The sequence below is a fragment of the Grus americana genome, chromosome 3, assembly GCF_028858705.1.
Source record: "Grus americana isolate bGruAme1 chromosome 3, bGruAme1.mat, whole genome shotgun sequence".
Taxonomy (NCBI): Eukaryota; Metazoa; Chordata; class Aves; order Gruiformes; family Gruidae; genus Grus; species Grus americana.
Window position 1 is genome coordinate 42,830,952 of NC_072854.1, and position 26,095 is coordinate 42,857,046.

The following is a 26,095-nucleotide window of genomic DNA, read 5'->3' on the forward strand; positions in this document are numbered from 1 at the left end:
TTCATTGTGTTCTAAAAATGTCTGCTTTGAACTATTTAAACTATTTTAATTACTCACTGTTTTATCAGCATAAATAAAATTTGCTCACTGACCCATATATTTTTTATCTAAGTGAACCGAGCTACTTCTCCCAGATCATTTAGTGCAGGTTAGCCAGGCTTTGTGAGCAGCGTATAATGATATGCAAACTAAAACCATAACTATGTCAATTTAAGGTCAAAAAGGCCTATTTGTGATTATTATGGAAATCAGTTTAAATGTGAGGTGGCTAAACAATGCATCTTTGCGTACTGGCTCAGCAAAAAAACCACAAACAACCTGCCAACATCTGCTTTTTGAAGTGTCAGATAACATTATTTCCAGGATGACATCAAGGGCCTTCATTGGCTATGCATAAGGTCAGTGAATATTAACTTCATTTACACTTGGCTGAGAATTGGCTGGTGCCAACAATAGAGGTTTAGATCCTCTGCTGAGCAGGGTTAAAAACTGACAGAAAGCTGCCATTGAGGAAGATGGATGATCGTACTAGCTGACCCTATTCCTCCCCAAGTGTCACAGCTTCGGCCTCTTTTCTATCTCCGCAACAAAAGACCCTCTCCGAGCTTCCCAGTGGCCTTCAGCTTTATTGGTGCTAACAGGCCCAGACATTTTCATCGATTGGATTCTCTACCTCTTAAACACAAGAGCTTGCCCTCCCTGGCTAGCCAAACCTTGGCACAGATGTCTTTTTTTGTAATTGCTTCTCTGCTGTCTGTTGGGAAGGATGCAATCGGACAGGCGAACATCATGTCAACACAGAAAATGCTTCACCATTTATCTCAGTTTCCCAATGGCATTTTAAGGAAAGTGATACGCTTTTTGCCTGGGGGGATTTAACCCTTCAATGGCTCCAAGTGTCTATACATGTGGGAAAAGAAGTTGCTGTAATGTTGCTGTACTAAAATTCTAGCGCACTTGTCCTGCACATCGTTCATAAACGATGAGTTACTTTTTCCGATCAAACTGTTTGAAATACAAACAGAAATCAGTTTAGCGTTGTTACTGTGTATGCTTCTATGTCAGATCCTCAAGGGGCTTTTTAGTCAAGTTCAAAGTATACCTCTTATAATTAACAAGGCTGGAATAGTTAATAATGTAAGCATCTGTAGAATTTCCAGTCTATTTAAATCTGAGGCCACAAACTTAATAAAAATCACAAAAATACATTAAGAGCTTAAATGGATTAGAACATATCAATTACACAGAATGAAAACAATCAGACATCTTTTAAAATTTGAATGACAGAATGACTGGAGAAAGGACATAAAGGAAATGTAACAGAGCTGTATAGAATGCTTTTGGGTTGAAGAAAAACAAAACTGATGTTCTTTTATCTCTTTTTTTTTTTTTTTTTAAACATCTGCTACTGGACATTGCTGGCAAAAAGAGTAATGGATTTGACAAGCCACTTGTTTGATCCAATACAGCAATCCCTGCTTTTTGCATACACCATGGAAACACCCAGCCTCCTATCATAACTTATGTATTTTCCCAGATTCTGGGCTGCGCTGCATGTGCTCTATGCCAGACTGATTGTGCAAAGCCACCCTTAAAGGCATTATAGCTAGCCAGAGGACTGGTCTCCCACTGAGGTACAATCAACAGGATTATAACAACCCTTGCTCTGCCTGACATAGGTTTATAGCCAGAAGCGAGGGAGCATGGATTAAACGCCCCTATTAAAACCCATGGCTCAAGTTATCTAGCAGGGACTGGCACAACTCTCAGAACTAAGGATGATCTAAAAAACATGCACATAAAAACTGATGAAAAAAAAAATAATAATGAGCAGAGGGGCACCAAAACTGTTTTTTTACAGAGCTATGGGGTTTGTAGTAAATATTATGAAGTAATTCTCTCAAATATTAAGGTAGAAATGCCAAACACAGGGGAGGTCACAAAGGTGTGGAAAAAAAGGTAATCCAACCTGGCAGTCCAGCCTATAAAAGTGAATGGAAGTATCAGACACCAAAACTACCTCTCTGCCATGACGTAGTGTGGCAGGATGGATCAAATTATTTCTGTTTTCCAATAATGCCTGTAGTTATAATTGAGGGAGGGGGTTGGAGAGAGTAGGGGGAGTCATCAAGTAAAAAGGCAAATACTTTCTGCTGGAGGAAAGGGAAAAATGGCACCATTTTCAAACTAGTTGAAATCAAAAAGGAAGTTTACCTCAGTCATAAAAACAGTAGAAAAGAAAAACCAGTCATAATTCACTCATAAAATGAAAAGATGTACTGTGAAAAAATATACGTGAAAGTAGCTGAAGTGATTTTTGAAAATATAGCAATACATATATTTCTTAGAATGAGATGTTTATTGCATACAGCCTACCGCAATATAAAATAACGCAATTGTGCGATTGTACACCGAGGCTCATGATTATTTTTTTTTTTCCTTTTTTTACACTACTGGTAGGGAATATTGCCACAGTAATGAGGAAAACACACATTTTTCATATTTGTAGTAACTCCTATTAAACAAACTGCTTTTAGCAAGGGCTGCAAGACTGGGCCCTTGCTCTTTGTGTTAATAACAGATGGTTATGACATGGGGCCAATTCCTGTTTTTCTTACTCTCACAAGCAGTCCCAAGGGACTAATTTTTTTTTTTTTTTTTTAATGAATAAAGCAAACAAGATTTTACCCAAGGGAAAATAAGCAGTTTTGCAACAAAAACGTTTGTGGTCCCCTTTTCCACTGGGTAAAAGTAGGGAGCTCTGCCTCTTTGGTGCACCCTGCCAGCCCTGAAGGAAGTGTTAAGGAACTCCAGTTGAAGGTACTTGGAAAGAACAGGGAGAGGGAGAACTGTCACGTAAGTATGAAATGATGACAGCTCTCAACAGATTTCCCCAATATGCTTCAGAAACCGCTATCAGGGATGAAGATTGGCAAGGGATCCCCAGCAGCATGCTACTTCCATCTGGACTAGGTGGAATTATAGTGTCTCCCAGAGCAGAAAGCTACGGGAATTTTAAAGAGGACAAGACAAATCCATTTGTTAACCTACAGAGACTTGTAATACAGCACAGGAGGTTTTACCCCCATGGATAATCACAGGAAAAGGGCTCCAGTCAGAAGATATTCTCCTTTTCCATCACCCGAATGAACAGCCCTCCAACTTTTAGTTAACAAATCCAAGTCAAGCATGATATATTTGTAAGCATATTCTGAAAATTAAAATGAAGAAAAATTATGAGAAATAAGTACCTGTGAAGCAGGTGTTTATCATATGCTGAAGGTGACCAGGCTGTTCACCTATACAGGAAAATACCATCTCTCTACATGGGCTATACTGTCCATAAACCACCATATTGTGTTTCTTTAGCTAACTGCTACCACGGTTGTACAATCAGGTGCCCACCACAAGAAGCAGGAGGAGATGAGCCCCTGTTCCCACGGGGCAAAGGCTACCCAGTCTAGAGTAAGTGTAATTTGTATGTTACACACAAAGGTCTTATGATCTCCTTGAAAAGGAGGTGTGAGGGTGCCACAAGCTAGATCCTCATTTTGCTGAGTATAAATACACTACTGACTCAGGAAACGGGACAACTGGTATGACCACATATATTTAAAACTCACTTCTGAAGAGATTGTAGGGATTGCAAGATTGAAAAGCCTCTTCCACCTCTGCATTTCAATGTAATATAAGTTAGGGTTTGGGGATTTTCTTCCTCCTAAAGAAGAAATTACATCAGTATATATCCATTAGGTAAGTGCATATAGCACTTTAGAAAGCACCATCCAAAAATATTGTTTCAACCTGAATGCTTAAGCACCTCAGCCACTCACAGCTAGAAACAGCATGATGATGTTACCCATATTTACCAGATCAAACTAGATTCTTCTTCACTGATGACCACAGTGCTAGAAAGCTAAGGTTTAACTTACAAATCAATTAAACCTAGGATACATGGCAGGATATCCTCCCTTTAAAAAGAAGGACAGCCCAAGCAAAAGATCTTTTTTATGTATGTGGAGCTGATCTGTAATGTTTTTATGTGTTCAGATGACCTGAGCAGCCTGTTTGTGCATAGTCCCAGAACACGTCCATCAATCAATGTCAACATTCTTCCAAGCTCCACTTTGACTGGCAACTGACAGTCAGTTATCTCCTGAATGTTAATTAATAATGAATACCCTTGTCACTGCTTAAATAAACAAAATGTCTTTAAATGGTGGAATTTAAAAAATGGGGTTTGTCCTGTGAGAACAGGGACTGTATTTTCATTTAGTCCTTGTATGAAGGAGAGAAATAGAATTCCTCATTTAGAGATTGCACATTATTTGTACTATTGACATGTGCTTTATTTTCTAAAAAACACTCATGTCTACTTGTGTCATGCAATTGTGAATCTTATGTTCCTGGATTCATGATTTTTACAGCAGGAATACACAATACAGTGACTGTGTAGCTCGACATTTGACATATCTTTAAGATAAAAGACCAAAAGTAGGCATGTCATTGTCTCTTTCTCTGTCACACTCATCCAGGAAAAAGAAAAGGTGTGTTTTAAAAAGATGTTATTTCTCTCCCTTGTTTACTGGAATTATTCACTAGCAATTCCACTGACAAGACTTTTTTTAATAATAGGCCAAATAGAGAGTTATTTAAACTGACAAACTAAAGAAGACAGACAAGCATACGCATTGTAAAGCCAAAGAATTGCCCCTTTTAATCAGAAAATTAAGTGATACGCAACTAATGATAAGTGAAAGTGAACAGAAGAGACAGTCACAGATCACAGATTGAATATTCTATTCAATCTGCACTGGACGACATGATTTTCAACCCTGCTTACGATTTTAAGTACATGATACTTTCACATTTTCCAGCAGCAGGCTGCAGATTAAATCTGGCTGAGACTTCCATAGGTGAGATAATTAGGTGACAATGTGGAGCCTTGGGATTTGCTAATAGCTACAACAAAGTCCATTTCCTTTAGGTATCCTTTGGGGAAACTTTATCAGTACTTTTTTTTCTAGTTAGTGTCAATAAACCTGCCCACATTTTGAAAGTTGTCCATTTGTCTGTATAAACATACTGTCCTTACACGATCAGCACAAAACAATGTCACAATTATAATTTCAAAAAAGAAATAACGAATGTGAATTTTTACTGAAGAGTTACTGATATGAAACAAAACTTTTTAATAAGTTGGACAAAAATGAAAAAGGAGACTTATCTAATTTATTTACTGTGCAAATAAATTAATAAAAAAAAGTTGACATTTTGAAACATGAGAAATCAAACATCCAAGATTCAGTGTTTGATTTCGTCTAAGTGACTGTATCATGGGCCTGATCCAACACAACAAAATCAAGTAAGAATACCGTCTCTTCAATAAGATTCCAATCACATTCCAAAGTTATCTCTATGCAGCAATTAAAAAAGAAATACCAAAGATGATCTTAAAAATAAATAAAATCTGTTTCATGCAATCTTTTTCTTTCTAATTACGTTTTCTTATTTGATATTTTAAGACTTCAAACAAAACTTTATGGTCTAACAGAAACAAGAAAAAAGATCAATACATCTCCATTTGCTTTGACATAGAAACAAATCACCCTTATAAACAAATGAAAAATCAGTAGAACATTTTCTCCAGTTCTATCATTCACCTCAGAAACATATACATACATATAGTGCAAATAAATTGATCAAGACAAAAATATGTTAGCATTGTGAAACACAAGAGCTCAAACATACAAGATTAAATGTTTTATATTTTATATAGGTGTGTGTATTTTATATATTTTTAAAGTATATATATGTAAGCTCAGAACCTAAGAAACTGGAACCCATCACTTCATATGAGTGGTTCTAACTGCTAGACTATGGGAAGAGCAAGTTTCAGCAGGGGCTAATAAAACCTTCTAACAGTGACTGCATGTTGGTTAATAGGCATGCCCTATTTGAAGCAAGAGATCCGAGTTCAAATTCTCCTCAGCAAGAAAAATAATTGACCTAAGTCTGGAAAACTTGAGTTGAATGAGATCATGTAAATATGATCAGTGATCACAGCCACATGTTGCCCACTCAGACCATGTTCCACAGACAAATTTTTGAACGTGTAATTTGTTCCAGCATCAACAGAGCTGAGCTGTTTGGCACACAAACTGCCAAACTTTTAGGAATACAATAAACTTTACTTAGAGAATCTCAGTTGCCAACATTCTTCACATAGACATTCATGAAATGTATCATTTGTTCTCAAATTCTACCCATACAATAGTTCAGTGTAAAAAGAGATGGAACATTCAGGAGGTTCAAAGAATACTATGTTTACTACTCATTAATGAAGATTAGCTAGTGAGCTGAGAAACTGAGGGATTTGGAGGGTTGGAGGCCACAGGCAGTACTAGCTTTTCAGGTGAAGTGGATCAGGTCATTAATCCAAGCTCCACACAACTCCTGAGTTTTTCCTTGATGGTCCATCAGAAGTGGATGGAGAACTCTGACATCCTGCCCCTCTCCTACACAGGGGGTTAGACTTCTATAGAGAAATATGAGCATGTACGCTATGTCATAAGATTAGAACAAAAGCATATACATGGTCATTTGAGAAAAATAAGCTCTATCAAGCATCAGGGAACACCTGCAATTTAGTCACATCACGAGGACATACCCAGTAAGGTGAAGGCAACATACAGCAAGTCACAGGGATATGGTTACATGAGGCCTCCATGTTAGTTACCTGCCAGAAGATCTCCAAGTATCATTTTCAAGGGCTACCCTAGTTTAATCCGCTGTGTTCAATCTACTGGAAAAATGAACGTCAGTCATCTAGGCTGAGTGATATTTCACATACGCTAAATGTAAGGAAAGAATAATAACAAGTTATAGCCACTAATTATGCTAGATATTATCTCTATATCATCAGTGGAATTTTTGAGTCACATTTATATTCACTTCTCTGTACACATTTATACCAGCACAATACCCACAATTCAGAAAAGCACATCTAATCAAACATGCATTTAAATATGTTTCATCAACGTAAAAGTTTTAGGTTTATGTATATGCTTACAGTTACTTAAAACTTTAACACTTCCCTCAGTAGGAAAATATTACTGCATGATGTTACTCTCATTGAGTTAATGGCATTTTTGCCATTAAGTTCTAGGGATGATGCCTCAGACCACAGTCCTACAGTTTTTTGTGTTAGGCATTACTTCCTTCAAATAGTCATAAATTGTTTACTGAAAAGTAAGAGCCCCATTTTTACACTTTCTACAGCATGTTTATTTATGGTAATACATACTATCAGAAATTTTTTTGTTCCAAAAGAAAAAGTCAGTAGCCAACCAGCAAGCCAGGACTCTAGATTTGCACCAGCTTCTCAAAACTGAACCCTTAACTTATTTCGCAATTACAGCAAGAAATAATCTTTGCATTTATATACATTAAATACATTGCAAAATAATAACAGTAATTATATTTCTTAATCATGTACTTCCTTTTTATCCATCAATCACACACATTTGAGGTATGTCAGGTGTCAGAAAATACTACTAACTGCAGTTAAATAGATTTTTATTAGAAAAATGCTTCATATTATTATTGTAGGAGAGCCATGTCTTGCCAAGAGTCACATGTAACTAATCCAAACCATAAAAATTAAGAAGTTAAAGTATCAATTTACCTTGGGTAAAACCCCCTGATGTTTCTTACAGATGTGAGCAACTTTATCTTCCTGAGGACAGGCAGCAGGGCCACCCAGCTAAATAAAGCTATACAGGTACATGCATTGATGGGATCAGAACTCTAGAGGTATAATAATTGAGCCCAATTCTTCTCTCACACAAGTTTTATACTTGGTAGCCTCTGGTACTCTGTATTATTCTTATAAATTAGCTCAATATTAAGCCAAATTCCCTGAAATGTATGTAACTTCTAAAAAATATTTTTTCCTAAAGGAAAAATCTCTTCTTAATGAAGAAAAATAGAAGTAAGTAAAAAAGCATTAAATCCTGAACAGTCACTCTCCAGTATGTTGGTATGTTGTGTTTATTAGGGAGACTTGATGAAGTCAGAAACAGTCATTAATGGAAAACAATACAAGAGCACTCCTTCACCAGAGACACTGGACATACTGCTGCTATGTCTGAGAACAAGAAATGAAATACGAGATTCCCACAGAAAAGAAAGTTTCTGCTGTGAACTATTAACTAGGATACTATTCACTTTCACATATAAAATATAGTTTTCATTAACATTAGGGACACTGTGACAGATACAGGCAACAGAAAGAATAGGAAGTGTGTAGAGCTAAAAGGTTCTGTAAGTAAAACTGTCATAAATATATTTGCTATTGATGTTGTTTTCTCAATAACGCAAGGTTATAAAAGAAATTAGATACATAATCCTGTAAAGAAAGGTTACTTTTTAAGAAATTAAAGATGGGTAATGCTGAATTAAACAGTGAACCTGTCTTTTTTTTTTTTTTTCCTCGATGCTGCAACACTCTGTGAAGGCTTACAGTAGAAAACATTTACTTTTCCTGTCATGTGAACCACATTTGGCTTTTAATAAGCTTCTTGAACATACTTTTCTAATTCTTTTAAGGAAACCCCTTAGAAATTGTTCTATTCTTAACTTGGTTCCAGCCTTAAGCTTTTATTAACAAAATAGTACTTACAGTATTTCTGGGGCTGGGGCAGGGGGAGGAGAACCAAATATAAAATCATGATGTAAACAAAGTACATGTATTAAGTACACTTCGGAAGATCTATTTTGTCTTTGCAGATATTAATCTGAAAAGTTTTTACCTGTTTTCAATTTAAAAAGTATTAACCCACAAGCTGTGTACAGCTAATTTTTTTTTTAATAACTAAATTAGTATTGCAGACAGAGCTTGCACAGTACAGGGAAAATGCCGAGATTTAACGCCGAGAAGTCAAGAAAGGACAATTAATTTTTACACTGTAGTTCAAGTGGTAATAAGCATGATACTAACAGAAAACCCAAAAGTTTCCCAAGTAAAAACAGACAGATATTCTTAAAGATTTAATACTGCTTAATATATATGACCTGTTGGGGGGACAGGGGGCACATATTTTCATTATAACAGAGGAAGTTTGGGATGCAGCAAAAGTCAAAAGCTAATCTAGTTAAGCAAACATTTTGTTCACATAATTTTTATTTTCTTTCAACTTCAGTACTAAACATGGAGCGCTCTGTATGTTTGTCTCACTTCTTGAATAAGAACCTCCACTCTAAGGGTCTTTTTGTTTTCAGAGAACAATTTCTACTTTGAACTGCACAGTTTGCTTCAATAACTTTGAACAGCATTTCACCATCCATATAATAGATGTCTTACGGATACATAAAGTAGATTAAACATGTTTATTTACATGTTCCTCTTCTCTGTGATCAGTTTTTCCATTCAAAAATCTCTGCTTTCAGTTTCTCTGTAACCTACTAACTCTCCTTTTTTTTTTTTTTTTCCCAGTTCCTGGAACCTTGTTTTCTGGTTGGTTCTTTTCTGGGGTTTTTGTTGGGTTTTTGTTTGTTTTGTTTTGTTTTTTTAAAACTAAGTCATATTTAATGGAATGCATGTACACTTGAGATTCCCCTAACAAGGGTTATATGTGTTACTTCTCCCATTTGTACTCAGAAATTAAAGAATATTTTAATTTATTTTTATTGGCTTAATTCCCAAACCCTGGGAAAACAAACAAACAAACAAACAAACAAAGCAAAACCACAGCCAAACACAGACAAACAAACCAACAAACCCCACAGAATTTCCCAGCAAGCCAGTTGGTTTTTCATGGACTAATGTCTTTTATACTTAGAAAATGATAACAAAATTATTACATGCCTATTGCACCTTTCACAAAAGTTTTCTGGGCAGAAAAGTTTGTTTCAGAAGCAAGATGTATGGTTTTGGGCAACAGATGACATTATGAGATTCCATTTCTAAATACCAACTAAAGCTTCATTTAGAACAAACAGAAGATAGACTTTATGGCTAAGGAGTTAACAGCCCAGCTGTTGAGCAACCGTAGCTAATTCAGCAGTGGCATCCCAGACCCGTAAAAAGACAGCTTTAGTGCTTCCTCTGTAACTAAAGGAGAAATTACTAAGATTCTGTTAGATTTCACTGCTGGCTTTGTTTTGTTTTCAAAATCTCTGCACAGCAATGAATCTGACAAAAAGAAAAAAAAAAAGTACAACAAATTTAGTTTAAGACACTGATATTCAGCAAAACACTAACAAAATGCAAAAATAAAATTAATTCCTGGAGAGAAAGAATCTGGAAAGAGGAACAGAGCAGGGAAAAGAAGAAAGGTCAGAGAAGGGAAAGAGCTCTACATTCAACTACTTTATCCAACAATTTCAATTCTGGGATCTGGGCTTTTGATTGCCCACCTGCATGTGCTATTTCACTCCTGACAGCTCTTCTGGAGAAAACAAGAAGTTCATTGGAAACTAAACCAGTCAGGAGCTCTGCAGTTAATTCATTTCAGGGATCACTCTGACGGCATTATGGATGAGAACTAGGCAGTTTCAACTGGTTCTTGATCACTTCAACTTAACAACACCTTACATCTCATATATCTTCATGTCACACTTGAGAGAGGCTGCTGCATCACCAAAACTATGATGGCCTGTAATCATACTAATCAAACTAATTCAGACACTTCAGGCAAAGGAACATTACAAAAAAAAAAATCGTATTTTAGGGCCAGAAGGCAGACCTGAGGAGACCTGGAACAAATGCTATGAAGCGTGAAGGCACTAGTTACTTCAGGTGATGGCTAGCCCTGACCACTGAGGACACAAGCAATTTTGTATAATTTAACCTGGAAAACACTCTTCAAAAAGGATGTGTTTAACAGTAGATGTAGTTCCTCTCCCCTTCTCTTCTCTGTGTTGACACATCCAAAAGGCTGAGGGACATGAACAAAGATCAAAGAAACCAGAATGACTTAGGGACACTGACAAATTTGTGAAAATCACCCTCTTGATGAACATTAGACTGTTCTGAAAGAAAGATATAGCAAGAAAATACATCTTGCTACCACATCTCTCTGACAAGAAGGGCAGTCAGAAGACTGCAGCACGAAAGAAAGCCAAGAAATTCAACTTTCTAGAAACTCCAAAGGGGGCTGGAAGCAGAAATCACAGCTCTGCGTTGCATAATAGAAACACCTTCAGTATTCTTGACCATCTAGCTAGAAGGTCTTACTTTCATCTTAAAAGTATCTGCTATATTTTTCTGAACCCTGCTAGGGTCCTTTGGTAAGATAATTACATGATTTTTTTTTTTTAAAAATCAAATATATCCCGTGCAGCTGTATCTGGGACCTGATACCAGATCACATTGTCATTTCTTTAAAAAGGATCATAAAAATTATTTAATATGCTAAGGGGATAAAAAGGGAAGGAAGCAGACACTCTCCTGTTGAACTTCCACTGGCTTCAGAGAAAATGGCAAGACTGAAAGAGATATCCTCATTCTCTGCTCTGTTTCAATTTGCTGAGAATAATTACATTCTCTCCCCTAGAGTAATTTTGGAGGCAAATGGAAGAAAGGTAACTCTTCTTCAAAAAAAGTAAACATTTAAATGCTTGATGATAAAAATGCCATTGAGAAAGTTTTCTACCATTTTGTCCCTTCTCCACAAAGCAAAATTCAAGTTGAAAACGCAGGAATGTCAACATAGGTCACTCAAGCTGCAGGTCACCCACAGCTTTTGGGACACACTACCTGGGCTAAACTCTACACTCGATTCACTATATGTGCAACTTGGGCTTTTTAGAAGCATGGTAATATTTTTTTAATGACAACTTATTCACATTCCCCCCTTAATTCATTGCCCTCTACTAGTAAACTTGTGGCACATCAACTCCTAAGTGAAGTAATATTGAAGAACAAAACAAACAAAAAAAAAAACAAAAAACCCACAACTGCACGTACTTTACCACAAATATGCCAAGCATAAGATAAATTTGGTTTCTGGATCTGTTATCAAGTAATATTTCACAAAGTCAAGAGATAAAAGTTTGTCCCAGGAAGAAAAAAAGAAGGAACAGATGCAGCTTGCAGTCTGGAACAGCATACAGCACATGACAAAGTTTGGAAAGAAAAGCCTGTATCTCCCTTTTTACCTCACCAAGACAAAATATACAAATAGCTATAATCCCCTCCCCATTTTGGGGTCAATAAAACAACTGTTAATGCATATGGTATTATAAAATGTTTAACAGTAAAATGCACCCATTTGGCTTTCCCTAGAATTCTGGGTTTTTTGGACTTTGTGCCAAATCAACTATGTAATTTCTCAGTGCAGTAATATTAAGAGATGCTGCTTACCTTCTGAAATATCACTCTACTGCTCCGACTGAATAAATGTAATTCTCTCCCTCCCCAACTCCAACTATCATGAAACAGATGGAAAATACATTACACTAGAAGTTCTCAAAGAATTATTTTCTCCTTCACATACCAATCACAGATCGCAGTGTGATCCTTACATGCACAACATATCGACTGGACTCCACTGTGAGAAAAAAAATTGAAGTTAGACCTATTGGGAGTCCACTTCAGTTAGTGAGAATTTAATTGGGTTTTTCTGTTTGAGGTTTTTTTTTTGGCCAGAACAGATGCAATAAATGATGTTGGAAGAAGTGACTGCTTCTAAGTACCTTTCTAGTACCTTTGCTAGGTACCTTTCTATACAATCCTTTAAAATGCACAACTTCCACACCTAAGTCTAGTGCCACACACCAGCAGACATAAGAGCAACACTGAGAAGATAGTGTCCTTGCACATAAGCAAAAGAATCTGCAATTCAAAGTTCAGAGGCTCATCTAGTTTTCTCATGTTTGTTTCACCAAGCTTTAAGATTTTGTTTTAAATGATGATTGTGAGCTCTCTGGAATTTGGCTTTCTTATGTACGTGTGTTATCATGATAGATCACTGAGGTGGCATGGACTCCTTGGCACACCTATAGTGAGAAGTAATCAGTGTACATCCAAGAAAAGGAAAAAAAAAAATCAGCTTGAAAGATTGAGCACTGAAGAAGGAACACATGGGAGCTCATTTTCCAGGTTATGTGTTTCACTGCTCATAACTGTTTCTTCCTTATCCTTCCCAGCATTACCAGTTACTTACGTTCATGCAGCAAAAAAAAAATCTTCTGGCAATACTTCCAGTGCAGAGTTGTGTATAAATCAAAATTCAATTGTTTTAGTATCTGAACTCAATAAATTTCACACACAGGAGAGAAGCTGTATGCAAAAGGAACACATTCTTCAATCACAGCCAGCCAATCAAGCTAGCATAACACAAATGAAAATCCCCACTGAGTTACAGGCTGAAGAGCTATTTGGAACTACAATGTGGCCATCTACTCCTACCTTTGCTACAACGCAGCCAGATAAGGTATTATTCTGTATCTTTAAAAGACCTTCCTATTGTGTTAAGTTAATTCAGCTGAGCTATAGCAAGTGCGAGAGAGGAATCACAGACTTCTGCCCATCCTGACAGAGCACAATGCTTTCTGCCATGAGTAGTCCCAAAGAAGTCACGCAGCATGCCAGGTACAAAGTATTTGCAGAAGTGAGCCCTCAGACAGGGCTATAAAAGCTCTGGGTTAAGGAAGCACACGCCAACTTGCTTCTGCTTGATCTGTTACACAGCTTGACAGTAACAGATAGCCAGTTGCATTAGTGTCAATGTTCAGATAAGTTTCTCTCAATATCTGTCACAAAAAACAGACGCGGTATCAGTGTGCCAGCTGTATTATCGGTCACTACATAGTTGATCATACTTAATAACATCCTCAAGCACAGACACGGCTAACAAGTATCACAGACGGCAATTACTATTGTGCGCCGCAGTCGCCCGGATCGTTCTGACTCAGAGCTGCCAACGGCGCGCGTTCGTCGAGTGCCTGCCTCCCACCTTTTCCCTCTCAAATACATTAACTTGCCTCAATATGGAGCCAGAGTTTGTTTTGAAACTCTTAACAGGATCACTGAAAGAAAAGAGGAAAAATACCATAAATGATCCTCTGGACTGTTTCCAGAGTAGCGTATTCTCATAGCGATTGCTTTGGAAGCAAGCCAAAAATGGGAAGTGTTCTTGCAAATGAGCACGCTACTGTACTCAAGTACAAGTTATCATTTAATTCTTTTGTCAACATCAGCACAGTTAGAAATTAAGAAGCCTGTTTAATAAACAGGTTACTTGAATTCCAGTTACCAAACAACCAATTTCTTCTCTATCCGTCCTCCCCACACTCACTTAGCTCCTGTCCCCCACCCACTTCCCAACATACACTGCTTTCTTTTTTGGATACTTTCTCTCCTTTATTGAAAGTCAAATAAAATTAGTATATTAATTACATCGACCATGACTAGGTCTGTAATCAAGAGTAAGTTAACTAAGAAAAGGAAAAAAGTCAGTTGCTCAGAAAACCCCCATTCAAAAACCTCAAAATAGGCTTCTATGGGACACAGCGCTTAATTTTTTTAACAGAGCCTTAATACAGTCTGCTGAATGGTTTCATGGGGGCAGTTTTTCACATTACAATTACTCCTAATGAGATCACCCTCCGCAGTGTATAAGCCCTCATCCCTTCCCAACAGAACAATGAAAGATTTGTGTAAGGCTACAAAGGCCTCAGATCAACTCCACTCACTCCACCTTGTACCAAATTTCTTCATAAAAACTCGTCAAGAACACAATCGTGTTTTTTCCTGAGGACAAATTATTAATAAGAAGACTCATTTATTTTGTTTTAGGGTGTTCCTAATCCTCTACAGATGTTGAAGTCCTCAAACAGCCATCTCAGACTTAGTGACTGCTGCCAGCTTCGTTTTTGGGATTTGGTAGTTTTCTCCTCTTCACAGATCTGTGGGTTTTTTCCAGTTTTTGACTTACAGCATTTCTCACCTATTTTACAATAAAAATATGGTGATATATAACTCGTGTTATCCCATGATAAAAATGATACACCTTGTGTTACATGTACATGAAAATACCTGTCTTCAAACAAACCACCTATTCTTTTACTGTAAGCAAAGACAATGAAATATCCTTTCTCGCACTAAGCAGAAATGTCTTACACATGTAGCCTCAGTGACAGCAATGCTAAGGTTAAGTATCATTCTAAGAATATGGGTAGCTGAGTCAGTGTGAATTAGAAAGTAAAACTCACTAGTCTCTGTTTTGCTAGTATTTTAAACTAATCATCATGATCCCATGGCAAGCCAAAAGTTTAGAGTTAGTTTTGTGCAAAAAGATATTGTAGAAAGGAAGACATACTTTATTCTGAAAACTTGATATTCTGTTTGAAAGATCTATCTTCTGTTTGAATTTTTACACACTCAACACAAACCTCTAACTCAGTTTTTATTGTGTGTGTATTCTTCACATTATTAACCGCACATGATTCTAACTTTACTTCCTCAGTTTTAGTTTCCTTATAACTCTGTCACAGATCATGTGAGAGAACAAATTGTTTAATATCTGAGATTGTCGATACAATGTTCTGTGATAGGTATGACTTGCTCAGCGTTACCAAGAGGTACAAGGAACATCACCTTAACCAGTTTAAAATGTTAGTCCTGAATCTATATTTGCACTTCATACAACTTTAACTTTTCCTGTTTAAATTTAAAAATGCAGCATGCAACCACTGATTTCCACATCCAGAAGGGCTGAGTGCTTTAGATTAGCCAGTGTGAAGTTTACAGACTGAGGATCTGAAAACTTTAAAAGCAGACTCATGACGTATTTCTTGGGGGGGGGGGGGGAGAAAAAAAAATGCTGGTAGACAATGACCTATGACGTACATATTACAGCAAGCTGTATGTTTACTTACGTTCACACGTGTCTCCTTTTTGCTGGTATCCTGCTTTGCAGATACATTTTCCAATAGGCACTAACCATTCTCCCTCCGCACTGCAGTGCATCTTCGGCGAGTTCTCCGCCTCCTCTTCCGCACTGCTGACGCAAGTTCCTCGTACTTCAACTAAAGAGGAAAACTCTGAGCCAGTCACTGTGTCAGGAAAAATAGCTAAGTTCTCAATGATGGACCAGCACTTCTTGTAGTAGACTTTGACAGAGACCAAAGCAATGCAGGCCCCTACATCCTGAAACGCAAGATAGAATCCTTTCTTGGACAAAGGTCCAATTTCTCTCACCTCTGTGTTAAGTTTCATTTTTCTCTCCCCAAGATCACCCTGGGTAAAACTTTCATCTGCTGCAATAGTGTCTATTTTTACATATTGGTTTTCTCGGATATTCCTGCCAGTGTCGTAGTCTGTTTCATAATAATACAAGTTAAAAGTTTCTTTACAAGTCCCCAGAACTCCAGGAAGACTGTTACAATCCCTCAGAGTGAATTTCAGTTCTACAAAAATCCTTTGTGCATTGCTTTTTGCAATCCAGTTAGTCCGAAGCCAGTTGTTTTGGTTTGATTCCATCACCTGGCATACCTGGTATGTTCGTATAGGAGTGTAGTTTTCATCCAGTCCACTAATTTCTTCCCACTAAAACAACAACAAACAGTTAGTAATACAAAACAAGTATGCCACTAGATGTAACTACTGTGTATTTTAAAAGGCTTCACACAGCTCGAGTCTCCCTCCTTTTTAACAGTATGGCTTCATAAAAGATAGGTTATAAACACCCAAATGAAGAAAATACATATTAACGCAGCTGCAGGCTCTCTCTCCCTCAACGTCTTTCCCACATATAAATAACTTCTAAAAATCATTGTCATATCACAGGCAGCATTGTAAAGGGGAAGCTTCAGAGAAGGGTGTTCAACACACCGAGTTCTGATTGCACATTGGGCTCTCCCACGTTTCATTAAAGTCATGACAGTTTTGGGTAAGCAAAGACCAAAAGGAGGAAGGCAGCTTCCCTTCCAGAGAAACCTAAAATCGGTGAAGTCTTAGAAACTGAAAGTGCCTAGAGTTACAGTACATAAAACTTGTGTACATAAAACCTCCAGTGGAACCTGCAGTTGTACAGAAAGCATGGGACCGGGTCCTGAAACCTGTGAGTCAGACTCCTATACGATGAAAGTGGCAGAGAGAGGGCAAGAGAAAACAGACAGAATTAAAGATCTGAAAGCATGAAAACATTTTGGTGGTCCTCTTTTTGTTCCGTCTGCCTCCTGTTCTACTTAGAAACCAAAGGAGGTAAGCGGGAGCTTACCTCACATTTTGTTCAGTGGCTGCATCCATGTTTAAAGGAGCAAACTTCATTTAGTTGGGAGTTCAAATGAACCATGAGATTACATACGTAATTAAGAACAACCCACATGACCGAAAGTTCACTGGTTCAAAGCCTGGTTTTTGTTGTTGTTCCCTCTTTAGGATACCAACTATGTAACAACCTGGTAAGCCTGTAACAGCCCGGTAGTCTTTAACAGCCTTTAGCGGCGTGGGAATTCGCACCTCCCTCCGGCAATGGCAAACCTTCCACTGAAAGCAACTGGGCGGATCTGCCCAGGTGTACCCAAAACAATATCTGTCTCACCTTTTTTCACATTTCTTGTAACATTTAATTCACTGCAGAAACTGCAGCTGTAATAAATTAGGGGCGGGGGGGGTGGGGGTGGTGAGCTATCCTCACCCGATGATACAGGCAACCATGACTTCTCCGTATGGCACTTAGCCCTCTGGCCCTGTGTCAATAATGCACTTAAGCTCACGCTTAAGATCAATGACAGTACTTATGAGCTTAATGGTAAGCATGTGCTTAAGTGCTTTGTGGGACCAGGGCACCTCTGCAGGATGGAGCAACAGCTGACTTTCCCTACACTCCTAACCAAGCACGGAAGGCATTGGTTTCCCAGACTAGGAGCCATGCAGTATACGGTACTTTGCAAGACTATTTGACAGCAAATGAGAACATTTTCATGTTGGTGTACTGCTCCAAGAAAAAGCAGATGTGGCTGAATTGATGCTGGAAGTTATCACCACAAAATATATCACGGCTGCAGATGCTGAAATGCACAGAAGTTGTAAATATCAAAGCGCATTTCAAAGACCTACAGTTAATATAGATGTGGTATGAATGGTATTATATATGCATATGGTATTAAATGATTGAAATGTATTATTAAATGATCATGGAGTTAAGTGAACTGATTGCATATGGAACTGTATTAATCTCAGAAGAAAGTCTATCTTAATAATAGATTTATTAGATCTGAATAAGATATTCCCCCCCCCCCCAAGAACTAGTACAAACAAGGAAAAGTAAAAAAGGGGCCCTGGACTGAGGCTTTTGGCTCTGCCACATTGGGGAAAAAACAAAAACAAACGAAAAAGCCCCCACAAACCAAAACAAAACCAGAAACACCCCAAAACAAACAAACAAACAAGACAAAAAAAAATCAAACACCGCAAAAATGACAAAAAAGGCACGAAGTCTAAAATTTTACTGATTTTTTTTTATATTTTCAGTTTCACATCAGGTAGTGTTGGGGGTTTTTTGGGTTTAGCTGGTTTGGATTTTTTCTTTGTTTTATTTTTTATCTTGTGTAAGCAGTCCTCCCTCAAAACACCAAGCCAGGTTCTGCAATGAGATATTCCACTTAGATGATGTATCGTGTCTTTGAAGTGAAAGTAACTCTAATGCACCACACAACAGAATCTGACTCTTCAGGTTTTGATGTGGACTGCTCCATCAAAACAAATCCCCACCCCCTAAAACAAACAAAAAAAACCCAGAAAGCAAAACAAACAAACAAAATACGTTTAACAAAATAAAATCATTTTTCTGGAATACAACACAAATGAGCCTTCTTGGAGTCAAAAGCCAACTACATGAGACTAGCTAGTATCAGAGAGATTCTTATGCTACAGTTGAGGAAAACAATGCAAAACACTAAATTCAGATAAGAAATCCTACTTTACGTTATCCCTAGCATTAAATACTGAAATCTATCTTTCCATATTTTCCCAAAGCCATGGAGTATGATTTTCCTAAAAAAATAAGGAAATATGACTTATGATTCAATTATGTAGTCACGGAACTATTATTTCAAATAGTCCATTGGAGGTGTACCTGCTTCTCTGAGAGGGAAAAAAAAAATACATCAGTACTTCAGGATATATTTTCACCTATGCCATCTGAGGTCACGTTTCATTTAAGTCTTTTTAAAGTGATCAATTCCACGATAGTTTTTACAGCAAGAAAATTAAACTTTTTTTTTTTGTCCTGCTGCAACATATGGTGATACACATGTAATTCCATTTGAATGCGTCCTGTTCTATTGGTTTCAATGTATGGTATTTTAACTTCTTAGTTATCTTAACAATGTTCAAGATCATTGTTAGATGTAACATTTGCAGTTGAATGAGGCATTTAACGAGTGTCTGGGTGATATATTCTGTACTGTGATGATGCAGTAGTTTCTCTCAACAAGATTTTCTGTGTTTATTCCGATGAAGTCTTTATTGCATAGTAGAAAATCTAGTAATTAAAACTAGAAAAACATTTATTTTCAAAATTACGTTATTAAAATGGCACTTTTATGTTAATTTACAAGCAACTATTTCTGAACATTTCCACGCATACAAACCCAGCCATTAGTTTTGATTCATTTTTAATTCCTGATTAAAATTGGCTTCTACCTCTGAAAGTCGCCTTTTACTATTTGTTGAATTTGACTCTACTTTCATCTTTCAGTATGCTGACATGTGTAACATGTGTTGACATGTCTTTCATTATCTACAGGTTAGCCTAGTATAATTGCCACCAAGCTAATCTTTCAAACACCTCTGGTAAAAGCTTCAATCAGTGCAAAACGCTAATGCCGAGGTTATTAGCCACCATACATGTTGAGCTCGCGTTACATTCTTTCTGAAGTCCTTAGCTTCGTTTCCAGTTTATGCTTGTATTGATTTTACGATCTTGCTTTCAAAGAAAGACACTTTCAGATTTTCATTCTTTTTATTTAAAGGATTTGTTACACTTTTATATCCCCACTCACACTTCACGCTCTTCTGGCTCCAGATTTCTTAATACGCTGAAGATTAAGGGCCTGATCCCCCAAGTCCTTGTTCATGCAAGGAGTCGCAATGGGTTCAGCAAGACTGCTTCCATGAGTAAGAACTGTCCATATAATTTACGATTTGTCAGATTGAGTTAAGGTAGGACTGAGCTAAGGTAGGACAATATACCCATAATATCTTTCTGAAAATGTTCTTCCTCAAGGCTTGAGGAAGAAGGGGTTTTACACCACTTTTCATTCAGATTGAAAGCAGCATTTCTCAACTTTACGTATATAATAAATAAGACAATAACACTGATGTTTCTAAACCTCTCATTTTTTAAAATGATATAACGGTACATTTCATGGAGTACCATGAGAATAATTCGTAAGCAAGCTGGAGGTGGCCTTAACCACATAATTCGTGCCTAGTTCCAGATATCAAGCTCTTCAAGACTGGGGATGTTTCAAGTTTGGAATGTCATTTCAAACACATCTGCAGTATAAATGTTTTTATTTTAGAGCACTTCAATCTGTGCTATTCAATTACAAAGAAAACATCGTAAACAAATTTATGATCACCCATTATACAGAAAATTAAAAACATATTTTTAGAAAGTTTCCACACAGAAGTAAATCTGCTGTTTCTAAAGGAAGAAAGAAAAAGTGATTTAAAATACCGTGTTATAAATATACGGAGCTTTCTGGTACAGCATAAAGGATTATACTACAAAACATAAAACTACTGAGAACATTTAGGTGAGTTTCTAAAGAGACTCTTCCTTTTAATTAGCTTGTACATTTGTACACTGTAATCTGAGGTACACTTCTTTCCATTCTAAAAATGAAAAAGCTGTAAACACTTGGTACGATTACTGAGAGAAATATGAGGGGGAGCTAGTTTACAGTAAGTCTTTCAATTGCTTTGGTAAAATAACTACTCATCTTTAGGAACTTAATTTTTGCCTGGAGTACTTACCCCATTGGGAGGAGAGGAAATCCATTCCAACTCTGTCTGTTGTGCTTTAGAGTCCAGCAATATTACTAAAAAAGAAAAAGAAAAAGAATTTCCACTGTTTGTTAAATATAGTAAGTGGCAGTATAAAACCAAAGAACAAAGTCTGAATAAAAAAGTGATAAAAATAATATATTTTTGTAAAAAAGAATTTTTTCTTCATACTGTTAAAAAAATCCGCAACAACAACCATGCATTTACTTGCAAAGAGATGATTAAATGATTACGTACCATCCACATATAAGCAGATATCCATTAATCTTAACAATTTCATTGCTTAAATCAAAGTCTATTGTTTTTCTTAGTGCTTTAAAGTGTTACTAATCAGTGATTAAGATGCATGCTCCCTTCATCTCCTTTGTCATAAGAAGGACATTTCCCATATGCTCATTATTACAATGAGCTTTAAACAAACAAATATACACCAACATTTCAACACTTTTCCAAATTGATTTAGACAGGAATAGTCTATACCTTACCAGGCGTTGCACTGCAAAAGCAATAGTCTTTTTGAGTTTGAAAGAAAAAAATATGTCCCTTAGGTGATAAAGCAGTAATTCTATAAACAAATGACAACCAGGAATACAGAAAATAAAAGACTCTGCAATTACCTCACACTTTGCATACACAAAATCCTACATACACAAAATCACACTAATTCACTTCATGGTAATGGCTTACCAAAATCTTCATGTCATTATACCCCAGTGACACTTCTATACAAAAAGACATGAGTTCTTGTAGCACCACAATTCTTTTCAGCTAAAGGTAACCCTGTCTCCAAAAGTGGTTAATCACAGCCTAAAAAACCTACTCTTCATATTTTACAGTACATATTGGAGGTTGTATTATGGATGTTCTGTTACCTCCAATCATACATTTCTATATATATTTTATATTTCAATTATAGCTATAAGCTTCTTTCTTAGCATATAAGTTTCCGTAATACCTTCAAATGGTACATGTTAATGTCATGTCAAAAAAAAGAAAAAAAAAAGAAGAGTGAAATAATTTGCTGTAATTCCTTCTTTCAAACAGCAAAGCTGTAGAGTGATCAACCATATATCTAGGTTTGGTACACTTTGAAGATTACTTTTTCAAAGCTGCACGTTTAACGTCACGTTTCTATTTGATTAAATAAAAAGTAACATTTCTAATTTAAATCTATTCAGTATATTTTTAGCTATAAAGCTATTTATAACTTCATACGCAGCATTTAAGTACTGATATTTCAATGTATGATTTAAGGCTATAACTTGAAGCAACTTTTGTCGGGTCTTTTGAAATGATTATAATTCTGGCTTCGGCCTTTTGTCCTAGTAGAATTTAATACAAAATTTCAATGAATTACTAGAAAGATGATGTGACTTCAAAAACTATTTAAAGGCTCATAGAGTAATATCTGGAAAGTTAGCTGAACACAAAATGGTAGCTTCCAGGCCTTTATTTCAGTAATAAAGTGGAGCTACTCATTAAGGAAGTTTGATAGTCTCTCTCTAGAAAGATTATCTGCTTATTTCATTAAGCTTGGATTCAAGGGGTTTTACTTTGTAACACTTTCTATAGAAAAGCAGGTGGTGTATGTGGTGGTTTGTTAAACAAGAGCATTTATAATGGTCCTGGAAAAAAAGGTACCACGAAAAATTTAACCATTTCAGCACCAGCACAACGTCCCATGGCTGCAATTCATTATACTTTTTATTTGGCAGCCATTCTCCATCACATAGCAACGGACGGGCACATCCCAGAAAGAAAAGACAACAAGCAAACAAACAAACAAGCATAAAGCCCTGCTCTGCAAACACCCCTTGCAAAGAAAACGTTGCATTTCCGTGTGGTACCGAAAGTTACTGGGGAAGAGCTTTCCAGGCGAGCGGCTGCTGCGCTGCTCCCAGCCCGGGTCGTGCAGCGCTGGGAAGCGATGGAGGGAGGGGGCGCGGGGGGAATGAACGGACGGGGACGACTGCGCGGTGCTCCGCGCACTCCGCCAGCAGCCGCGCCAGGATGCGCAGCCTCCCGCGCACGGAGCACACCGAGACCCCGGTCACGGACCCTCCGCGGGGGCGCAGTGGGCCGCGCTCCGCGCGCGGAGGGGGACTTCGCTGTGGGCCCCTCTTGGCTGCGCGGTGGAGCGGAGAGCGAAAGGAAGCGTAAAACCGGCGGGCGAAGCGCGGGAGCGCGGCCTGGAGGGGGCTCCGCGGGGTGCCGCGCAGACGAGGAGCTGCGGCCTCTCGCCTCCGCGGGGACCCGCAGCCGCTCACCCGCCCCGGGCGCTACGCGCAGCTGCGCGCAGGCGGCCGCCCCTCCGCGCCGAGGAGCGGGACTTGGCGGCCGAGCAGCAGCGGGGCATTGGTACCGCGGTCGGCCCCGCCACCCCCCCCCCCCCAGCCCGGCAGCCGCCGGCTTGGGGAGGCAGCGCCCGGGACGGAGCCCCGAGCACTCGTAGCCACAGGGCGGAAGGCGAGGACCTCCCCCCGGGGGCAGCGGTGCGCAGCGCCCCCGCGCCTTTGCTCGCCGCGAGGGTCCCGGCCGCGGCGCTGGCAGGGGGGTCCGCAGGTAACTCGGCCACCCCCTCGTTGGGAGAGCCAGGCGGACTCTGCCCCGCTCTTCTTCAGCATCTCATCGCGGCTTTTATTTAGCTACAGAAAGGAAACTCGGAAAACTTTTCAGCCTCTCACACCCTCATCCCTCTTCTGTACCCAGCGGGGAGCGGTGGGAAGCCCCGCGGGGCTGCTGCCGCCACCGGCCCTTCGGCGAGGCCGGGGGTGAAGCTGCAAAGTTTTGTTTTTTTTTTTCTTCCCCCCCTCGCTCTTTCTTCCGCGGGAGCTTTCTGCGCTTGCAGCAGGTAGCCGCTATCAATCCCTGTCTGCCGCTCGCCCCCTCCTGACCCTCCTTTGGCTAGGTTGATTTTGCCCAAACATACGCACGTTATACACACACACTTGTATGTATAGATGCATATATATATATATGCACATCCATACACGTATTACACACACAAGCACGAGGCAGGATACCGCCGGGAGGCACCGGCGCAGCCCCGATCGCGGCGCAATCTGCAGGGCAGAGCGGGACAGGCAGCCCGCACCCTCCCTGCCTGCTTCCCTGCCTGCCCGGCCCTTCTCCGCTCCCCACCCCACGGCCACGCGTTAGTACTCCCTTTGTGGGGGTCTCTGTGCTTTACAGCCCCTCTTATAAACTTTCCAAATGCTGCTAAGGAAAGGCTCTCTCCTCTTTCCCTCTCTAACCGCGCCATCGCCGCCTTCTTTTAGGGGCAAAGAACATTTTAATTGAAGGATTTTTTTAAGCTCCAGTCACAACCTCGAAATGGTATTTTACTGCATGCCAACGGTTTGATGAAAAATATTGACGTATCCAGATGAGCGGGGGGGAACCTTCAAACGCATACATATGCAGAGATACCGAAAAAGCCCTTGACTCCCTCTTCTCTGTCATCCACCCCCCTTCACCCCCGAAGATGGAGACGGACCTTCGCCTTTGGCTGTCAAACGCGAGCAGGGCGCTCCTTTAAATCATTTAGGATTTTCTCAGCGTGAGAAAAGAGATTCCCAAATGGACTTTGCGAATTGATTTCATACACCTTCACCAGTCTCTGAGAGAAAACCGCCTGTTTTCTGTCTGTGCGTGGGGGAAACAAATGTCCGGGGTTCGCCTTACACAGATACCAGTGTTGGATTGATGGGAATCGGGAAGCCCCGTTGTGATACATAGATCGCGTACAACATCCATCCCTAAACCTCTCCCTCTTTCCAGCTAAGCTGGGGGAGAGCGCACACGTTGCACTGACATGACGCCAGGATGTATGTACCCTCTAAATGCATGCCCAGCCTGTATGGCCGGGAGATGCAAAACTGCACCCCGATACTCCTTCCCACGGTCTGTGCACGGCCCCGGGGAGCCGGAGCGCTGCAGGCCCCCGACGGGCAGTGGCGCGGAGCTGCCCCGCAGCCTCAGCCCCGCGCCGTGCCTTCCCCGAAACGTCCCAAGCCTTGAAACTCGGCCCCCAGCCCCTGCATCCCCCGCCCGGGGAGCAGCGAGGTAACCCGCCCTCCCCGCACCTCGCCGGGAGGATTACGGCAGCCACAGGAGTGAGGCTCCCCTGCACGGATCGCCGGGCCGGGGGCTGTCTCCCCAGCCCCATGCCTTTTCATCACGTGCAAATGCCTCGCAAACCTCATTCCTGAGAGCAAAGGCAGTTGTCCCGGTCTCTCACACATACACACGCACACCCCCCAGTGAATGCCTTGCTCTTTTCTCCCTCCCACCTCAACTAAAAAAATGTCTTTTTTAAATTTTTTTTTAAAGGGGGGCTGACAAGCAGCTCGCAGTGGCAGGCAGGTCCTCCGCTAAGCCACCGCACAGACTTCGCGTGCAAAAGCAATAAATAAGCCCAAACTTTTGTTTTCCGCATCACCTTACCTTCTTTCGCAGCCTGTGCCTCCCCCGTGTGTGCAAAGCGGAACAGCCAGACGGAGCACAAAATAATCCAAGAAGGGAGCCTACTTTGGAAAACCATGGTGCAGGAGCGGGGTGATTTTATATTTCTAGCTATATATTTCTAGACACTGCCGCTGCCGCCGCTTGGTGGGTGCTAGAGGACGGTGGAGAATTTGCTCTGCTAGTCTCTGGCTCGGCGCTCCCTCCCTCCTGGCTGCCTTTGCCTTTCTCCTCCTCCTTTTTCTTCTCCTTCGCCTCCTCCTCCGCGCCGCTGCCCGGCTCCCGCACCGGGCCGGCCGCCCGCCAGCCCCGACTGCAGCCCGGCCGCCCGCGCCGCGCTCCGATAATATCAATCAGGGCGAGGGGGCGGGACCGCAGCGGCAGGGCGGCCCGTCCCTCAACCTGACTGACGGCCACCGCTGACCAAACGGCAACGATTCTCGGCGCCCAGCGGGCCGAGCCGGCGCCTGAGTCGTCGCGGCTGGGGGGGCGGGGTCGGCGGTGCCGCCCAATGAGCGTGCGGCGGTGTCGGGTTGCCGCCGGTGCTGGGGAGCCGCGGGCTGTGCGCGGGGCGAAGGCGGCGGGACGGAGGGGCCGAGCCGGGAG

General features: G+C 40.0%; 1 protein-coding gene across 10 annotated transcripts in view; it reads right to left on the minus strand.

Annotated features, from left to right (window-relative positions):
* The window catches only part of EPHA7 (EPH receptor A7), a 211,677-nt gene extending 185,871 nt beyond the window's left edge, over nt 1-25,806 (minus strand). For 5 of the 10 annotated variants that reach the window (XM_054820420.1, XM_054820416.1, XM_054820415.1 and 2 more), the window contains exons 1-3: nt 25,472-25,790; nt 20,996-21,060; nt 15,886-16,555 (exon numbers count right to left, since the gene is read on the minus strand). In XM_054820420.1, coding sequence (XP_054676395.1) covers nt 15,886-16,555; nt 20,996-21,060; nt 25,472-25,568 — 832 coding nt within the window. In that variant the 5' untranslated portion in view covers nt 25,569-25,790. Of the gene's footprint in view, nt 1-13,900; nt 14,035-15,885; nt 16,556-20,995; nt 21,061-25,471 lie in introns of those variants that run through there. The other 5 variants (XM_054820417.1, XM_054820413.1, XM_054820412.1 and 2 more) reach the window with 2 other exon arrangements.
* Nucleotides 25,807-26,095: the final 289 nt, after the last annotated feature.